Below are 19,718 nucleotides of genomic sequence, written 5' to 3'. Positions count from 1 at the left end.
CATTTCTTTTTTTAAAAAAGGGATTAATTTTATAGGGGAAACCTCTTTTTTTTAGTAATTTTGACTCTCGGCGAAATTAGTTAATTCGTGGCAATACAATTCTAGAACCATTTAGAATTATTTGAATCAAACTTTAATTGAAGTAAATGGGAAAATTTAAGGTACTCGATTTTTTCTGGAAGGCCTTATTTTTTTATCTCTTAATATTTTTCGGTATATTTGAAATTGATTGATTGTAAAAAATACCTACAAATTTATCTGCAACATTTTGAAGATTTTAAGTGCAATTTTTATTTAAAGAATGAAACAAAAATTGCAGGGCATTCACGTTTTGGAAAAGGGTTTGATTCTTAGTGTTTTAATTTGTTGAGAATTTTACTGTTGGATTAAATTAGTTAAATGGTAATTATTAAAATCAAACCGAGACTATTTTAATTTGTTTCAAAAATGAATTATAATGTTTTTTTTAATTAATTTCAATTCATTCATTTTGAAATAGAAAAAAATCTAGATTTTTCAAAGGGGTTAATCTCTTGGGGTTCAATTTTATTCGTGGAAAAATTTCCACTAGATAAACCCACTTTTCGTTCAAAATAAGTAAAAAAAATCCAGTGTATTCGGGTGTTTATTTTTTAGAAAGGGTTAATTTTTGAGAGTTCATAGCATAAGTTTTCATAGTATTCTATTAAGTGTGTTCTAAAATAATAAACCCAAAATACTAAATTCAAAAAATACAAAAAAAGCAAGTGAATTTATTGGTTTGAATATTACGGAAATAATACTCGTGAAAAAATGAAAAATCTGTTATTTTTAGTGTCTAGAAATTCAATATCAATTGTGCGATAAATGTAAAATAAAAAGAAGAAGGTGAAGTAAACGTTTATAATAAAGACAAAGAGAATGGACCGAGAAAGACACAGCAGGCATTTCTAGTACATAAATGTCGTGAAGAGAAAGAGATACAATTTTTAGGATCATTTATACAGTACAATATGTACATTAAATAGAAGAAGGTACCAGTAAAAGAAAATTAAATCTCTTAAATGACTTACCGGAAGGTCATGAAGCGACGGAGTCACCACTAAATCCGAATAGGCACGATCTCTCCTCTGAAAAATAAAAATATTTCTTTATTCATTTTCGTTTAGTTGACAAATTTATTTCTATTTTAAATTTTAATTATGAATATTATTATCATTATGTATTATGAATAATATTAAAGTAACGTAACGTAAAACCTACAAAAATCTTTTGCCTTGAAGTTGCTCCTAAACAATAAAAATATTGTTGATTATTATTTAGCCCATTATTTAGGAGCAACTTCAAAATTTGTAGGTTTTACTTTAAGTTTGAAGAAAAACAGGATTTGAACCAGTAAAAGTATTTAAAAATAGGGATTTTACGAACCAAAAATGAAAAATTACGGACCAATTACTGACAAAAATATAACCAGTCCAAAACAAATAAGAGAACATTATTTCACTTAAAACTATAAATTAAATTTTTCATAACTAAAACATGAAGATATCGATAACTCCGAGTCTTCGACTCGGAGCGATCGATTTCTTCATGTTTTATAATAATTAAATATGACCGAATGATAAAATCATTATCAATTTAATTATTTTTTTTCAGAATTGTTAACTAAAATTCTTTTTTAAATCGATTATTTTTAATAATTTTCGAAAAATGTTCTTTGACAATTTTCAAATCCATTTGTTTACAATATTCAATTTTACGAAATTTAAATTATTCGTAAATTCTTCAATTAAATAAATATTAAAAAATAAAAACTTCAAATAATATAAAAAAAATTCAATTAAACATTTTCAAAAAAAATTAATTTCAAAATTCAATTATTTCTAAAAGTTTACACTATATTGCTTTTAATATTCAATTATTATCTAAAATTTTAACTGAAATTCATTTTAAAATCAATTTTTATTAGAAAATTCTACTAGAATTCAATTATTTAAATACAAAAATAAATAATTTATTTAATAATTGAATGTTTCTTACAATTAAATTCCCATAAAGAATTTTTTTAACAAACTTTTAAAGAATTAAATTATTTTGACGAATTTTAATAAGCTTTTCAAGAATAAGTAATTACATTTTTCGAGAAATTCGATTAAAATTGTATCAAAAATAATTGTGATTCTGCGATGGGTTTTATTATTTATAAAAATAATTGAATCCCTAAGATGAATTTGATTATTTTTGAACAATATTTAATTTTTGCGAAGAATATTTAATACTCTTGAAAATAATTAAATTTCTGCAATAATTTGTAACTTTTCTAAAATTAATTTTTTTTCGTGTTTTTAACTAAAATTTTTCTATAAATGTAAATATTTTAAATAATTTTTGAAAATTTCTTTAAGAATTTCCAAATTCATTTGTTTACAATTCAATTTTACAAAATTTCAATTATTCGTAAATTCTTGAATTAAATATATATTAGAAATTAAAAACTTCAAATATTTTTTTAAAAAATACGCAATTAAACTTTCTCAATAAAATTAATTTCACAGAATTGTTACTTTAAAATATGAAAAATTTAGATTTTTCTAAGATTTTAATTTGAAACCTTTTCAAAATTCAATTATTTCTAAAAATTCACGCTCTAATGCTTTTAATATTCAATTATAATCTAAAATTTTTATTAAAATCCATTTTTAAATCAATTTTTATTAGAAAATTCTACAAGAATTCAATTATTTAAATACAAAAAAGTATAATTTATTGAATAATTGAATATTTCTTAAAATTCAATTCTCATAAAGAATTTAATCAACAATTTTTTAAAGAATTTAATTCTTTTGACGAATTTTAATCAGATTTTCAGGAATAATTACAATTTTCGAGAAATTCGATTAAAATTGCATTAAAAATAATTGAAATTCTGCATTAAATTTCATTATTTATTAAAATAATTGATTTCCTAAAAAGAATTGTATTTTTTACGAAAATAATTGAATCCCTGTAAAAATATTATTATTTATGAAAATAATTGAATGATTGGGAATAAATTTATAAAAAATTTGTAAATAATTGAATTCTTGTTAAAGTTTTATTATTTTATGAAAATAATTAAAGGATTGCGTAGAATTTTATTAAATTTTTTTTTAAATAATTGAATTCTTTTGGAAACTGTTATTAAAATAGTAGATATTAAAAAATCATTTAATTGAGGAAAATTTTCGAAAATAATTGAAATTTTGACAAGAATTTTATTAAAATTTTTGAAAATAATTGAATTTTAGAGAAGAATTTAATTATTTCTAAAGATAATTGAATTTCCGCGTTGAATTTTATTTACTTTTGAAAATAATTGAATTTCTGCAATCACTTGTAATTTCTCTAAAAGTCTCCAAATTATATCGTACAATTTACGAACTTTTTGTCTTTTCTCAATATAATAATTGAATAATAATCAAAGATAATTGAAAAGTGAACAAGTTAGTGGAAACGTTGAACGGAAAAAGATAATAAAAGAAAAATGATAATAAAGAAATAAGATAATTAAGAGAAAAGATAATAAAGAAAAAGAAAATAAATAAAAAAAATAGTAAAGAAAAAAAGACAAAATAAGATAAAAGCTAATCAAAAGAAAAAAAAAGATGCCAAAGAAAGAAAGAAAATTTAATTACCCTTGACATCGAGACACGTGGTCTGTAGACTAAATCATCAAAGCAGACTCTATCTTTGCTGTCGACAAGTTCTCTAAGTTCAATGAGCAAAGTGAGCTTTTCATGAGTGTTTAGAAGATCAGCTAGGCTTGCCACGAGTTCCTCAACTGTTATCCTTCGTGTTCTATAATCAGCCAAAAGTTGTGAAAGGGCTGCTCTTTCACTTCTGGCAAGAACAACCCTCGCTTTCTCCTCCACCATTGCCGCAGTGGCTGCTGATACAGAATGAACACCTCGGTGCCTCCATTCGTTGGTGCTATTCCTGCCAAAGAAATAAAAAACAAACATAAAAAACAATGCCCGAAAGAAAGGAAACAAAATCACAAAAAAAAAGAAAATTCCCTAATTAACTTCCCTCGTCTAAATTTGATCCAAATGTTTCTCGAATTCTTTTTAGGGAACAATTAATCATTACAGCAATTAAATATCTCTAAACTAATTGTTAGCTCAAGTATTTAAATAGACTTTTTTATAATTTACAAAATCTCGAAAACTGGCAAAACTTTTTCAGGCTTGGCACTAAAATTTTATTTTATTTCTTCCTGATTCTTAGCCAGAATTTTGACCTTTTCCTTGATCCAAAAGTATATTCTGATTCACACTACTGTGACTTCACAGTAGTCACAAGTTTCAGTTTATCAATTTCCTTGACAATTTACTGACATTAAAATTATTTTCCTTGTCAAAATTTTTTTACAGGAAAATATGAAAGTTTACGGAAAATGAGTAAAATTTATGAAATTTAATAATTTCTAAAAATTACAACTATAACCCTTCCTGAATTTAATTATTTTCTATAATTTTCAAGTAAACCTCATCTCTAAATCAATTATTTCAAATAGTTTTCCGAAAGTTCTTCGAGAATTAAATTATTTAAATACGAAAATTCAATTTTTTATAATATTTGTAACTCTCCATATTTTTTCTTCAGTTTATTAAGGTATAGGTAATATTGTCAAAAAATAAAAATAATCAAATGTTTGAAGAATTTTGATTGTAAATATGACCATGGTTACTCCGAAATTTTAATAAGTCCAAAAAAGTAAATTTTTATTTGCTTTATTCGAAGATAATTAAATCTTATAAAATTATCATAACAAAATTCTAAGAATTAAGTAGTTTTTAAAAATATTTTAATGTAATTTTTCGAAAACAATTGGATTTCTTAAAAGAGATTTTGTATTATTTAAAACAACTAATTAATTTTCTGATGAATTTTAATTAAAAGTTTTGAACATGATTTTTTTATCCAAAATGTTAAAAATAATACTAAAATGTTATTATTTTTTGTATGTATTTAAAACTTCGGAAATATGCAATTGAAAGTACTGAAAATACTAAATTTAAAAAAAATTAGATTGTTCATTAACATTTTTGATAATTTAGTTATTTTGAAAATTTGCAATTAAAATTCTTCAAAAGTTGATTTTCCAAAATTCTAACAAAATACTTGAAAAAAATTAATTATTTTCAATTAAATTTTACAAAATTTCAATTAATCAAAATCTTTTTAATTGTATATTTCAAAAATTTAAATAGAAAAATGATTCAAAAATAATTTCTGAAAAATTTGTTTATAATTATTTTTGGTGCTATAAAAATCGAAATGAATTACATTTAATACTATAAAATATGATATTTAGTAAAATAAATATAATGCAACTTACGCAGGACTAGGAGGTCGATGATTTGGTGGACTTTCAAGTATCATTGAATCATGATCCGAATACCTGGACACGGGAACAACCATCGGTGTGCTTGTCGTACAGGAATGGGGCACTTTGCCAACATCACGAATCAGAAGGGACATTCTTTTATTTGTTTTAAGAATCTGGACGGCTTCATCATGAGTTGCTTCCTCGAAGCTTTGTCCATTCACTTCAAGTATTTGATCGCCAATCTGAAAATCAAGCAGAGTGAAACATTTTTATTTTACTTTCTTCCCTTTTCTCTGCGATTTAATACAATAACATAATATTTTCTCATGTGATGAGAGTTTAAAAAAAATTATTGAAACACTATTTCAAAATATGTGTGTTTTTAATCTGAAAAATTTTAGAATCATTTAAGTTGAAGTAGACGCTGAGCAATGATTTTTCTTTTACCGCTGAATTAAAAAGAATCAAACCACAGGGATTAACATATCTTTTTTCTTTACAAATAAAGAAAATAAATTATTCTCCGACAAATCGGAGCCAAAACATATTATAAATAAAAAATTAACGCGAAAACTAATTTTCATGTGAATAATTGGAATTTTTTTATAATTATAAGTAATAAAAATGCTTATTAATAATAATAAAAAATGAGTAACCAAATAAAAATGAAAAAGTAATGCGGCATGTTTTGTTTATTCTCATTTCTCTACCCTTGAAACACTATTGTTACGTATTTTATTGACAAAAGCTTTTTTGTTTTTTATTGTAGTTCCCGATGAGTCGTGTACATGTCGAAAATGCATTTGAGTGGTGACTGAATGTGGTCACTAAATCCGAATTTAATGTCAGATTTAAAATATTCAAAGTGGCGGATCCAAAATGTGGACCAAAGATTTCAAAAATTAACGTATTTGTCTCAAAATGTTTAGTCAGGGGGGTATCTTTTGGTTCACTGAAATCGTACTTAATGTTAGATTTAAAATATTAAAAAAATTATTTTTAATAATTTTTAAAAAAGTTCTTTAAGAATTTTCATATTCATTTGTTTACAATTCAATTTTACGAAATTTCGATTATTCGGAGATTCTTCAATTAAATATATATTAAAAAATAAAAACTTCAAATAATTTCAAAAAAAAATTCAATTAAAATTTATCAAAAAAATTAATTCTACAGCATTGTTAGTTGAAAGTACGAAAAATTAAAATTAACAAAGATTTTAATTTCAAACCTTTTCGATATTCAATTATTTCTATAGAAATTTACGTTATAATGCTTTTAATATTCAATTATTATCGAAAACTTTAACTAGAATTTATTTTTAAATCAATTTTTATTAGAAAATTCTGCGAGAATTCAATTATTTAAATAAAAAAATTAATAATTTATTGAATAATTGAATGATTCTTAAAATTGAATTCTCGTAAAGAATTTTTTCAAGAAGTTTTTAAATAATTCAATTCTTTTGAAGAATTTTAATATAATTTTTAAGAATAATTACATTTTTCGAGGAATTCAAATTAAAATTGTATTAAAAATAATTGAAATTCTGAGATGAGTTTTATTACTGAAGAAAATAATTGAATTCCTAAAAAGAATTTTATTATTTATAAAAATAATTGAATCCCTGTAAAAAATTTTATTTTTTATGAAAATAATTGAATTATTACGAAGAAATTTATAAAAATATTGAATTCCTGTGCAATTTTTTTTATTATTATGATAATAATTAAATATTTCCGTCGAGTTTTATTACATTGTTTTAATAATTGAATTTTTTTGAAAAATTTTATTAAAATGGTAGATAATTGAAAATCATTGAATTGAGGAAAATTTTTGAAAATATGTACATATTGAAATTTTTCCTGAAATTTTATTACAATTTTTGAAAATAATTGATTTTAGAAGAAGAATTTTATTACTTTGAAAATAATTAAATTTCTGCAATCATTTGTAACTTCTCCGAAATTCAGTTTTTTCGTGTTTTTAACTAAAATTTTTTTATGAATCCATTATTTTTAATAATTAATTAAATATATATTGACAAATTGAACTAATTTCAGAAGAAATTTAAAAAACTTTAATAAAATTCTTCTTAGAAATTCAATTATTTTGAAAACTTTTAATAAAATTCGTTGCAAGAGTTCAATTATTATTTTCATAAATAATAAAACTCATCGCAGGATTTCAATTATTTTAATAAAAAATAAAATTTTCATAGACATTCAATTATCATAAAATTTTTTGTAACAAAATAATTTAAAGAAATTTTTATAAAATTCTCCGAATGAAATGAATTATTATTAATAATTTTAATAAAATTTGTTTATAAGAATTCATGTATTTTCAATACAATTGTAATTATTTTCATCAAAAGAATTTAATTATTTTCCAAATGTTTAATAAAAAAATTCAATATTATTAAAAAAAAAAAATTTATAAAATTCTTTGCAAGAATTCAAATATTTTTATTACCAAATAATAAAAATTTTTTCATAAATTTAATTGCTTAAAAAGTTAATAAAAATATTAACGAGAATTTTATTATTTCCATAATTAATAAAATTCTTGTATGGATTTTAATTATTTTTAATACAATTTTAAATAATCCGAATTCGAAGTCAAAATTGACAGATTTGCTTAAAATTTTGAGATAAACTCAAAAAACCACTCAAAAATCCGAATTAAGATGAAAAAATTTTTTATGACACTACACTACTATATTCCCATGTACTTTTTCCCGCTGAATCCGAATTCGCAGTCAGAATTGACAGATTTGCTCAAAATTTTGAGATAAGCTCAAAGAATTGATAAAAAAGCGATTTAAAATAAAGAAATGGAAATTTTTTGCTATGACACTACATTACAGTATTTCCATATATTTTTACACTCGGATCTCGCATTTGAAGTCAGAATTATTCTAATGGCTAAAAATTTTGAGACACACAAGAAAATCTGTTAAGTTACAAAAATTAAAGTCAAGAAACTCTACTTTTCTTGCTAGTACACTACATTAGTATATTCTCATGTTTTTACATCTGCTTCTAAATTCAAAGTTAAAATTATTAAATTGGCTCAAAATTTTAAGTTAAATCCAAAAATGCTCAAAATTTAATATAATGCAAAAGAGTTCATTTTTTTGGTATTCGGTAGTGTATTCTCATGAATTTTATATACGCTGAATACAAATTCGAAGTTAGAATTATCAGAATGACATAAAATTTTTTAGAACTCAAACCCTGGTTACAGGTACAAGCATGCATGTTTTTGAGCACTTTTAATGAAATCCAAAATTTTGAGCCACTTTGAAAATTCTGACTTTGGAATCATAGTGAAAAAATACATGGGAATAAACTAGTGTAGTGTTATAGCAAAAAATTTCCTTTATTCATATTAAATTACATTTTTATCAGTTTTTTGAGTATATCTCAAAATTTTGAGCAAATCAGTCAGAAATCTGTCAATTCTGACTTTAAATGCGAGATCCGATATGGAAATACTGTAATGTAGTGTCATAGCAAAAAATTTCCATTTCTTTATTTTAAATCGCTTTTTTTATCAGTTCTTTGAGCTTATCTCAAAATTTTGAGCAAATCTGTCAATTCTGACTGCGAATTCGGATTCAGCGGGAAAAAGTACATGGGAATATAGTAGTGTAGTGTCATAAAAAATTTTTTCATCTTAATTCGGTTTTTTGAGTCTTTTTTTGAGTGGTGTTTTGAGTTTATCTCAAAATTTTAAGCAAATCTGTCAATTTTGACTTCGAATTCGGATTCAGCATGAAAAAATACATAGGAATATACTTTTGCAGTGTCACAGAAAAAATTTTTCATTTTCGTCATTTTAATTCGGTTTTTTGAGTTTAGCTCAAAATTTTGAGCACATCTGTCAATTCTGACTTCGAATCCGGATTCAGCGGGAAAAAATACATGGAAATATGCTATTGTCATGTCACAAAAAAAATTTTTAACTTTTTTGGTTCAAATTCGTGTTTTGAGTCGTTTTTTCAGTATAACTCAAAAAAAAGAACTAATTTGAGCATTCGGACTTCAGATTCGGATTCAGCGGCCAAAAATACATGGGAATATACTACTGTAGTGTCTCGGCCACGACACTTTTTTTTGTGTGCCTGTGTTATTATAAAACATGAAGAAATTGATCACTCCGAGTCGAAGACTCGGAGTTATCGATATCTTCATGTTTTATAGTTATGAAAAATTTAATTTATAGTTTCAAGTAAAATGTTCTCTTATTTGATTCGGACTGGTTATATTTTTGTCAGTAATTGGTCCGTAATTTTTCATTCTTGGTCCGTAAAGTCCGTATTTTTTAATACTGTCACTGTTTCGAGCCCTACTGTAATAAGTAAAAATAAACATTTTTATTCGCGAAAAAAGAAACTTACCAAAAGGCCAGCACGATCGGCGACACTGTCTTTATCCACTCCGGTTACGTAAATACCCAAACCATACTCAAGACCACCTCGAATCATAAGTCCAAGCGACTGGCCAGGCTCTATGCAAAGTTCGACCTTACGAGTTCTCGGACCGTAGCGTGAATCCCGCGGATGAAGAGGCGGTGGCGACGCTGGCCTACCTTGTCGATCCATCCAACTGCAGGACTGCTGTCTTCCGGTAGCGGTCCACACTGGATGACCACCGCGACAGCGAGGATCCAATGCTGGACCCCGTACCGTCATGCTCAAGGTCCGACAGGATTTCAACATCTGCGAACAAATCAAAAGAGTCATGGGCCTTCGTTAACTGTCCACTGATAATTCTAGATCTTAACCCGGATTGACATTCTGGCACCTAATTTCTATATGGCGCATACAATTTTTCCTTTTCTTTTCTTTTTTTGATTTGCTTTTCTTCTCTAGAAAAATCAGTTTTCTCTTTTCATCAGTGATACAATAATAAATGTGAATCATTAACATTTCGAATTCAAATAATAATTTCAATATATTTTATTCTTATGATGATAATAATATTTTAACTCTGGGTCAGGTTTCTTTTTTCGTAGTTCGACGATAACAATTTTCCACTCTCGTATTTCTATTTTCTGTTAATAAGTGGAAAAAATTTACGTGCATTGGTGGTACAAAAATTTTGTACTATTCGTTAAGAGCAACTGTTATTCCGATTTGACGCGATAAGCTCGTTTGTTATCCCTCATCGAAATAACAGTTATTCTTTTCAAAAGCACAAGAATTTAAACACCTACAAGTACAACCGATGCAGCAAAATTTCTCCCGTAAACAAATCTTTTTTTAACTAAAAAATAATGATAAAAATAAATATTTTTGAAAACAAAAATTGTAAATATCAAAAGTTATTAACAACCGAACTTGTTAGCATCTATTTCCAAAGCAAAATTTCCTTTTTCTTATGAAATTAAAGTTACCGCAATGTTTACATCGACGAAAGGAAAAAAAAGGAATAGAATTTATCAGTGAATTCTGTTTTTCTCGCATTGATTGGATTTGAAAAGCTATTAAGGTCATGAGAGGAAAGTCTCCACACAAAAAAAGTGATTTCCTGGGTATCTCACTGTGAAATGAGTTGAGATTTTTTAGGATAATTAGAAGAGAGCATTTTCTTTATATTTATAATATAATTTAATTTTATTAAATTATATAATTAAATTTACGATACCACTTTTTTTTATAAAAACGTCGAGAGTTTAAACAATTTTTTCAGTATACAATTATTTTTGGAAATTTTGCAAAATACCAAAAAGTGAATACTTCAATGTACCTTCCTCTATTACTTCCGAAAAATTCTTTATTCTTTAAATGAAAAGTAATTTACGAAATGAATTTTTCTTCAACATGACCTTAACACATTTTCGAAAACAAAACGAATTTAAAAACTATCGGTCTATCTGCTATCTCTAACCTTGATTATATTTGAAAAGCTCTTAAGAAAGTAATGAGGACAATAATTAAGTTCTTTCTGTCTAAAATTATTTGCTTTTCAGTTTTCGAAAAAATTTGTTTTCTCCTTTGCGTCGACGTAAACATCGGTAACTTATTATTCATTTCTTTGCAAAATAATATTTTTTTATATAATGAATTTTGAATGATGAAAAAAATAAGTAGTAACAGAAAAATTAAAAAAAAGAACTCAAAAATATTCGATAGAATTATAAATATCTTCAATCACTTAAAATAATTTTAAAAATTCGAAAATTATATGTAAAAAGAAATATTTTCTTTCTCTAATTCTGAAGAAAAAATAATAAAAATAATAAATAAAACAATAGTATATTGTGCAACAAGTACAGAAAGAAGCTGTTTTCCGACGAGTGCAAAGTTTGCTGTCCCGAGCGAAGCGAGGGCAGCAATTTGCACGAAGTCGGAAAATCTTCTTTCGTACGTGTTGCACACAGTACTTTGTGCAACACCTTTTGGTTTTGATAAAAAAAGCTGTTTAAAAAAAGCTAGTTGACGCCAACATACGTACTGTTTAGCAGGGTTTGAAACGTATGTTACCGCACGTAATATACGTGGTTTTCTACGCGTATATTACTGTAAAAAACAGGTATTCTACAAATAGAAAACAAATACCTATGTATATCACCAAAAAAAACCCAAAAGTTTAAGAACTTTGCCGCACTAGTGCAGCAAAGTGAGCACTTTGCCGCACTAGTGCAGCAAAGTAAGCTCTTTGCCACACTAGTGCAGCAAAGTACTGTTTTGCGCCTACTTTACAGGCATGCAAAGTATTACTTTCCTTACAGGTGTTGCACAAAAATAAATTTAAACTATCTGAAATTTTTCCTCTTTTTTTCAATTTTATTAATTTCGAATAAATAAATTTCAGTAAAATTTACTCTGAAAATAATAAAAATTTGCAAAAAGTTTAGTTTTATTTTGTTTTCCTTCTTTATAGTAGTTTAAAATGATAAAGCAATTCATTTAAATTGAAAAATTTTTTAAACAATGGAAATTTAAACCTGCTTGATAAGAAATAAATTCGTATCGAGTTAATTTTTAATTTCTACTTTCCCTTTTCTTTTTTATTTTAACAAAAATTTTTAATCTCAACTTTCAAACTGTTTCCAAAGAGGAAATATTTTAAGTTTCGAGTTTTGTTAAACTTTTCTTTAAAATTTTCTTTTTAGAAATAGTTAGAGTAAAGTTTTAAAAATTTATCTTCGTACATGTTCAAAAAAAATTTGTTTAAAATTTTTTTTATTATTTAATAAATTTAAATATAAATATTAAATATTACCTTGTTTACAAAATTTTTCAATTATTTCAACAAATTGTATTAGTTTTAAATTAACTTTTGAATTTTGACAATATTTTTATCTAAGTGGTACAATTTTTAATAAACTCTCGATTATTCTTGAACTAATTTTCTTAAATAAATAAATAAATAAATTTGCTTTTAAAGAAAAATCGATAAAACATTTTTTCAAATATATTTTAACTATTAATAACTTTTGATACAATTTTTTTTCTCAACATTATTTAAAAGTGTTTCTATCATTATTTACGACTAAAAAAATGTATTACAACAATATTGGAATACCTTTCGATAATTGAAATTTCTCTTTAGGAAATCTGACCCATTTATAATTTAATTATTTAATTAACATTATTTGCAAATTTGTCGATAATTAAATTAGTAATGGTAATTAAATCAACAAATAAATTAATAATTTAATTACCATACAAATGATTAACAATTTAAAAAACTAATTAAATAAATTTTTGTTAATACGATTTTTATAAATAAATCCTACTACAATAATAATAATTAATAAAAAATTACATATTACAAAATTATTATATGAATTCGCAACAAAAGGAATTGGAATAAAAAGTAAAAGAAAAAGAGCAGTTAAATTTTTTAACTATTGAAAAAACTGACACTTTTGTTTTCACTAATTTTCCAATTCTTCTTCAAATATAATGAGAAACTCAAATGAAATTATTCATGTTTTGCTTTTTCGATTACCTTGTTTGTCTAGATATATTATAGACAAATTTTCTACTCTATTAAAACTGGTGTTAGAGTTATAATTATTATTCTAATGGAAACGCTAATTTTATTATAGATAAATTTTAGGTTCGGATCATTCAATTAAAGTCAACTGTGCCAAAAATTATTCAATCAATTTCTCTATAATTACTATATCAGGAAAATAGGCCAATCCGGACTAACTTCTTTTGATAAAAAGACAGAGCCTAAAACGAGTGTGCAAGTGAAATTTTTCAAAAGAAAAACGATCCCAAATGATTCACCTTTTTTTCTTTTTTTTTTAAAAAAAAGGAAAAAATTTATATAAAAATTTCATGCATTTTGAAAAATGAATAATAAGAAAAGAAAGTTAATAAAATTTTCGTATTATTAATAAAAATTACAATTACTGAAATTATATTTTAAAGGAGTAATATTAAATTATCAAATTTATTACCAATTTAAAAATTTAATTAAAAATTCAATTAAGAATTTAAATCTTAATGTACAATTTAATTTACACTTTAAAACTTAATGAACCATTTAATGCTTAATTAACAATTTAAAACTTAATTCGCCATTTAATACTTAATTAACAATTTAAATTAATAATTTAAAACTTAATTGCCATTTTTATTAACAATTGAATTAAAAATTTCATCAACTATTTAATTATAAAAAAAATATTTAATAAAAAATGAAAAAGTTTTACAAATATGAAATATTTAATGGAAAATATGTAGCTTTTTCAAAAATTTATTCATAATGGAATTAAACAAATTTCCGGAATTGGTCATTGCACTCTGATTTTTGGCACTATAGTCAATTATTCTACAAAAATGAAATAAAAATTAAAAACTGAACTTCAAAAATAATAAGTGTTATTATAGAAAAAAAACCCGAAATGGACCTATTACAATAAACGTGCTATTTATTTATTTTTTCAAAATAGTATTGCGATGGAAAAACGTTCTTACTTTTCGAAAGGTGGAAATTTAAAAAAGTAGATATTAAAGTATATCTATGTAAAGTAGATTAATTCAAAATTTATCTTTTTATATTTAAATTTCAATACTCAACAAAATATCAATTTTGAGTATTAAATTATACTTTACTTAATTATTAAACAATTAAATAATTATATTACAATATATTAATATTAAACATTAACTAAATTAATGATTCACTTAATTACTTTAAATACAAATTATTTCTATTTTTAATTAATTAAAGTAATAAATAATATAACAGATAGACTCATTAAATATTTACACACAAGAAATTATATTATAAGACAAATTATAAAACAATTATCTTTACTTTTATTATTATTATTATTATTATTTTCATTATCATTTAATAATAAAGTTGAAATTTACTAAAATATAAAAAAGTTATTAAATAAAACTTAATTTTTAGAAATTTTATTGTACAATAATTTCTTCAAATTTGCATCGCAATATCATTTTTCCCAAAAAGAAAGGGGTTTTCGAATAATAAAATATTAACACTATTAATAATAAATTTAGTGCACTGAAAAAAGTTTTGGTTAATTGCACCATTATAAAAATATTCTATAGTTATCAATTTTTTTTTACAAACGTTTCTAGTTAAAAATATTCTATAGTTGTTATCAATTTTTTTTACAAACGTTTCTAGTTAAAAATATTCTATAGTTATCAATTTTTTTTACAAACGTTTCTAGTTAAAAATAACTAGAACAATTTTTTCAGATTATAGAGTAAAAAAAATTATTTAATTCAAGTGTATATAGACTTTTTACTTTAATAATAAGAATATCATTTATATTATTAATTTTATATTTTTGAATTTTCCTCCCCCCCTAAAATTTTTACCAATAATCACATAAAATGTCCACTTTAAAAGTTAATAAACTTTAAATTTTAAGTAATATTATTTTGAAATAAACTTATTTTATGTTCATTCCAAAATATATTTATCAAATATTCAATAATTATTTATTCAAAAATTATTATTTCATTTTGCAAAATGAAAAAAATAACCCTTCATTCAAGATGAAGAGATAGCAAACATAACCTACAAAATTTTTGTTCTTTAGGACTTTTTCTTCACGACATTTATTAAAAGATTTTAAAAATAATTTTATTTTTATCATTTTTAATACGATACAGCTAATATACGTTGAATAAATAAATAAATTTTTGAGAAAACTTTCTTAAATATTAATTTTAAGAAAAAATTTTTTAATTTAATTGACACATGAATTAAATAATTTTTTATAAAGAATATAAAAATTTTGGTGAATGTAACCAGTCTTTTTTTTCAGGATTGAAAATATTTTTGACTCGAGGGGGTCGTGAAATTTGTGTTTATCGAGGAAGTATTTGAAAAGTGTTACTTACACTCTGAATCTGAGGTGGCAAGACAGAAAAAGAAAGCACAAAGATAGGACGATTGTACAAGCCAATAAGACTTTTTATTCTTTATATATTTTTATTTTAATAGTAAAGAAACTTATATTTTCATATATCACTCTATATAGTTCAACCTTTTTTCTTTTTAATACTTTTATTTATTACTATATAATTAGATTACTTTTTCACTAAACATTTTTCTCCTTTTTTATACATACTTCATTTTCTTTACAAATCAATACTTTTGTACATTTTTTTTAAATGTAACAAATACATATATAATGTAAATTTTTTGTATTCACCAAAAAACAATGTTATTCGTTTATCAGGGTTGCCACAAAAATTTAATTTTGTTTTTCCCTGACTTTTCCCTGACTTTCAAACAAAATTTTGACTTTTTCCCTGAACCTGAAGAATATTTTGATTAACTCCAAAAATTATTAGATACTCAAAAAAATGTTCTATTACATTTATTTACAAATTTCCTTAATATTGTAGAATTATTCGAAAACATCAATAACTTCCTTTTTAAATAAATATTTAATCATTATTATTTTTCTATAGGAATTAAGATTTTCAAATTTAAACCTTCTGAAATTCAATAACTTACGAAAATATTATTATAAAACATGATTTATGATATAAATCATTATTTTATATCATAAAAATATTATAACTATAAATTCAAATTTTCAAAGATTTTAATTTAAACCCTCCTCAAAATTCAATTATTTCTAAAAATTCACGCTATATTGCATTTAATATTCAATATTATTATCTGAAAATTTAACTGAAATTCATTTTTGAAACAATTTCTATTAGAAAATTCTATGAGAATTCAATTATTTAAATACAAAAATAAATAATTTATTAAATAATTGAATATTTCTTAAAATTGAATTTTTATGAAGAAATTTATCAAAATTTTTAAAAATAATTGAATTCCTTCAGTGAATTTAAAAAAATATAAAAAAGAATACAATTTCCTATCATTTTATTTAAAATTGTATAAAAAATAATTTAAAATTCTGCGATAAGTTTTGTTATTTAGGAAAATATTTGAATTCTTACAACGAATTTTATTAAAATTTTTTTTTAAAGAATTGAATTCCTGTCAAGAATTTTATTTGTGAAAATAATTGAATTCCGGAGAATCATATTATTATTTATGAAAATAATTAATTTCTTGTGAAGAATTTTATTCAAAATTTGATTAAATAATTGAATTTCTCCGAATTTTTTAAAACTTTTTGAAAATAATTAAATTCTATCGAGAAATTAAATTGAAAAATTAAAAATAATTGAAATCTAACGAAGAATTTTATTAATTTTTTTTTCTTAAATAATTGAATTCCTGTGGAAATATTTATTGTTGAAAGAAAATTAAATTTTTTTAAAGAATTTTATTGAAATTTCTTAAATAATTGAATTGCTTCGAAGAATTTTATTTTTTAAGAAAATAATTGAATTGTTTTGAAGATTTTTACAAACATTTTTGACAATAATTGTATTCCTAGGAAGAATATTATATTTTACGAAAATAATTGTATTCTATGATCAATTTTATTATACATTTTCAAATTTATACAGCATTTTATGAACATTTTTTAAAATAATAAATTGATTTTTTGCGAAGAATTTTATTCAAATTTTTTTAAATATAATTCACTTTTTTTTTATAAAAAAATGTATTATTTGTTCTCAATGGTAATTTTTTCGATCACTTAAAATTCTCTTTAAATATTATTATTTAATTGAGCTGAAATTTTGCACGAAAGTTTAAAATACAATGAAAAAGGGCAGTGATGTGCAAAAGTTTTAATTTTTTAAAAATTAATCATTACAAATCACTTTAAAATTATCAGTTGTCACGGTCACTTCTAATCAATTTCTCTTCTTTACCGATTTTAAAATGTTTTATTATAATTTATTTTTAAATTATTAAAACTTTTGCACATGACTGCACTTCTTTATTATATTTTAGACTTTCTTACAAAATTTCAGAATTGTATTGAAAATAATTGAGGTCCCATAATTGAATTCTATAGGAAAATTTTATTTTTTAAATTTTGATTGAGTATGTTTATTATCAACGTTTTTGTTGACCAACGTTTATAAAATGGACAGTTTTCTTAAATGTTTGATTCACGAAGATCGAACAACAAAAACATCGATAATAAAAATCCTGAATTAAAACTTATAAAGTCCTGTTACTTATTACCCCACTATGACATAATTTGACCCATTTCTTTCATAATTCAATTTTTATATTTTTATACCATAAATTCGATTCTTTTTTTTATTCCTCTTCTAATTTTTAAAAAAGTTTTTTAAAGGTTCTCTAAAATTTGTATTTTTTTGGAAATAAAAAACAGAAATTAAATTTTTTCATATTTTCTAGTTTTATTTTTTTCCTGCTTTAAAAACTTTATAGCGCACTTGTTATCAGCGTTTATTAAAAAAAAGGGAAAGTGTAATAAAAATTTTGAAACTCTAGTAGTTTGACGTCAATTTTTTTTATGACAACTTGCCAACTTCAATCAATACGGGAACTCTAATTGACCAAAAATTGGAAACACGAATGTAGAATATCAAGAAGTGAAAAATTTCCTCCTTCTCTCTCTCTCTTTCTCTATGAACGTTTATTTAAATTCGTATATAAACGTGCGCACAATACTGCACAGAGCAGGGTTATTTGAAAAGTTTTCCAAACTTTATACACTAAAGTGATATGTAAAATTAGAAAACTTCGAATTACTGAATATTGTCTTCACAGATAGTGTTCAGTTTTCAGAGTAGACTAAAATATACATAATTATATTCACTTTGAATATCCTCTGCCAGACTTTATTCCATTAATTAAAACAGAAAAAAAATATTTCTAAAGATTTAAATTTACTATGGAGAATTTTGCATTCTGTTTTAAAACAAAAAGAAAATTTGCTCAAAGGTTCTTTAGGAATACAAAAAAAAAATTCTACTTTTTCATAGAGTCAAACTTTGTGAATATTTCTTTCTAATTAATTTTATTTAATTGCAGTGTTTCAAAAAATGGGTAAAAATTTTACTCCCAACGGGATTTTATAGAAGTTGTCTGTTCTTTTGAAGTTAAGGAAGAGTAAATTTACTTTTTTGCAGTTTAACTCCGTAAGGAGTTAAAGAAACTTGTGCAAACTTTTGCAGAAATTGTCCCACTTTGCCCTTTTTCAAAATAGGGTTCTAATATGGATCTTACTAGAAACTGGGAAACCTGATTGGAAACTTGTTAAAATCCTGTTTTGACAGGGCATAGTAGGAAAATTTTTACACCAAGAAGTACATCTGTTTCGAATTATTATGTTTTAAATTAATTTACTGTTTTGAATGGGGATTTGACCAGGGCCTCGACAGTTTTCCTATTTTGAACAAAATGTAAATAAACAGGAAAACTAGCTAGGCCTTCGCTATAAAGTTCCATTTTCACGAAAGTAGGCGAAAAATGTAGGGGCATAAAACATCTTTTTATAAATGTTTGAATAATTTTTCACATGGTAGAAATTTGACTAAAAGTTCTACAGTTAACCTCAAACTCTCTAAATCTGAATTAGTAGAATTCTAGTAAAAAACAGTAACATTTTACTAATTTTTAGTAGTTTTTATAGACGCGACTTTCCCCCTTTTCAATTAGTACAATATTACTAATTTTTAGTAAAATATTTTACTAATGTTTATTAGAATTCCACTAATCGAAAGTCACTTATTTCACTAAATGAATTAGTGAAATTTATTAATAGTCGATAAAACAGTTCTACTAATTTTTAGTAGAATTCTACTAACAATTAGTCAAATTTCACTATTTGTTAGTAAAATTATTACTAAATCATTTGGTGGAAGATTTTTCGTCATTTCATTAGTAACTTTCTACTAATTCAGATTTAGAAAGAACGTTGAATAGTTTAAATAAAGAGCTATGACAAGCGCCTTGTCAGTCTTTTTATTTTGAAAAAAGGTAAATACAATTTA

General features: G+C 23.4%; 1 protein-coding gene across 7 annotated transcripts in view; it reads right to left on the bottom strand.

Annotated features, from left to right (window-relative positions):
• The window catches only part of LOC122507326 (whirlin), a 240,588-nt gene that overhangs the window by 116,771 nt on the left and 104,099 nt on the right, over positions 1-19,718 (bottom strand). For 6 of the 7 annotated variants that reach the window (XM_043619982.1, XM_043619986.1, XM_043619987.1 and 3 more), the window contains 5 exons: positions 15,705-15,713; positions 9,756-10,076; positions 5,360-5,592; positions 3,654-3,954; positions 1,053-1,109 (listed from right to left, as the gene is read on the bottom strand). In XM_043619982.1, coding sequence (XP_043475917.1) covers positions 1,053-1,109; positions 3,654-3,954; positions 5,360-5,592; positions 9,756-10,076; positions 15,705-15,713 — 921 coding nt within the window. The remainder of the gene's footprint in view (positions 1-1,052; positions 1,110-3,653; positions 3,955-5,359; positions 5,593-9,755; positions 10,077-15,704; positions 15,714-19,718) is intronic. The other variant, XM_043619984.1, reaches the window with a different exon arrangement.

The sequence above is a fragment of the Leptopilina heterotoma genome, unplaced genomic scaffold, assembly GCF_015476425.1.
Source record: "Leptopilina heterotoma isolate Lh14 unplaced genomic scaffold, ASM1547642v1 Lhet_46, whole genome shotgun sequence".
NCBI lineage: Eukaryota > Metazoa > Arthropoda > Insecta > Hymenoptera > Figitidae > Leptopilina > Leptopilina heterotoma.
This window is presented reverse-complemented; position numbering and strand designations above follow the sequence as displayed.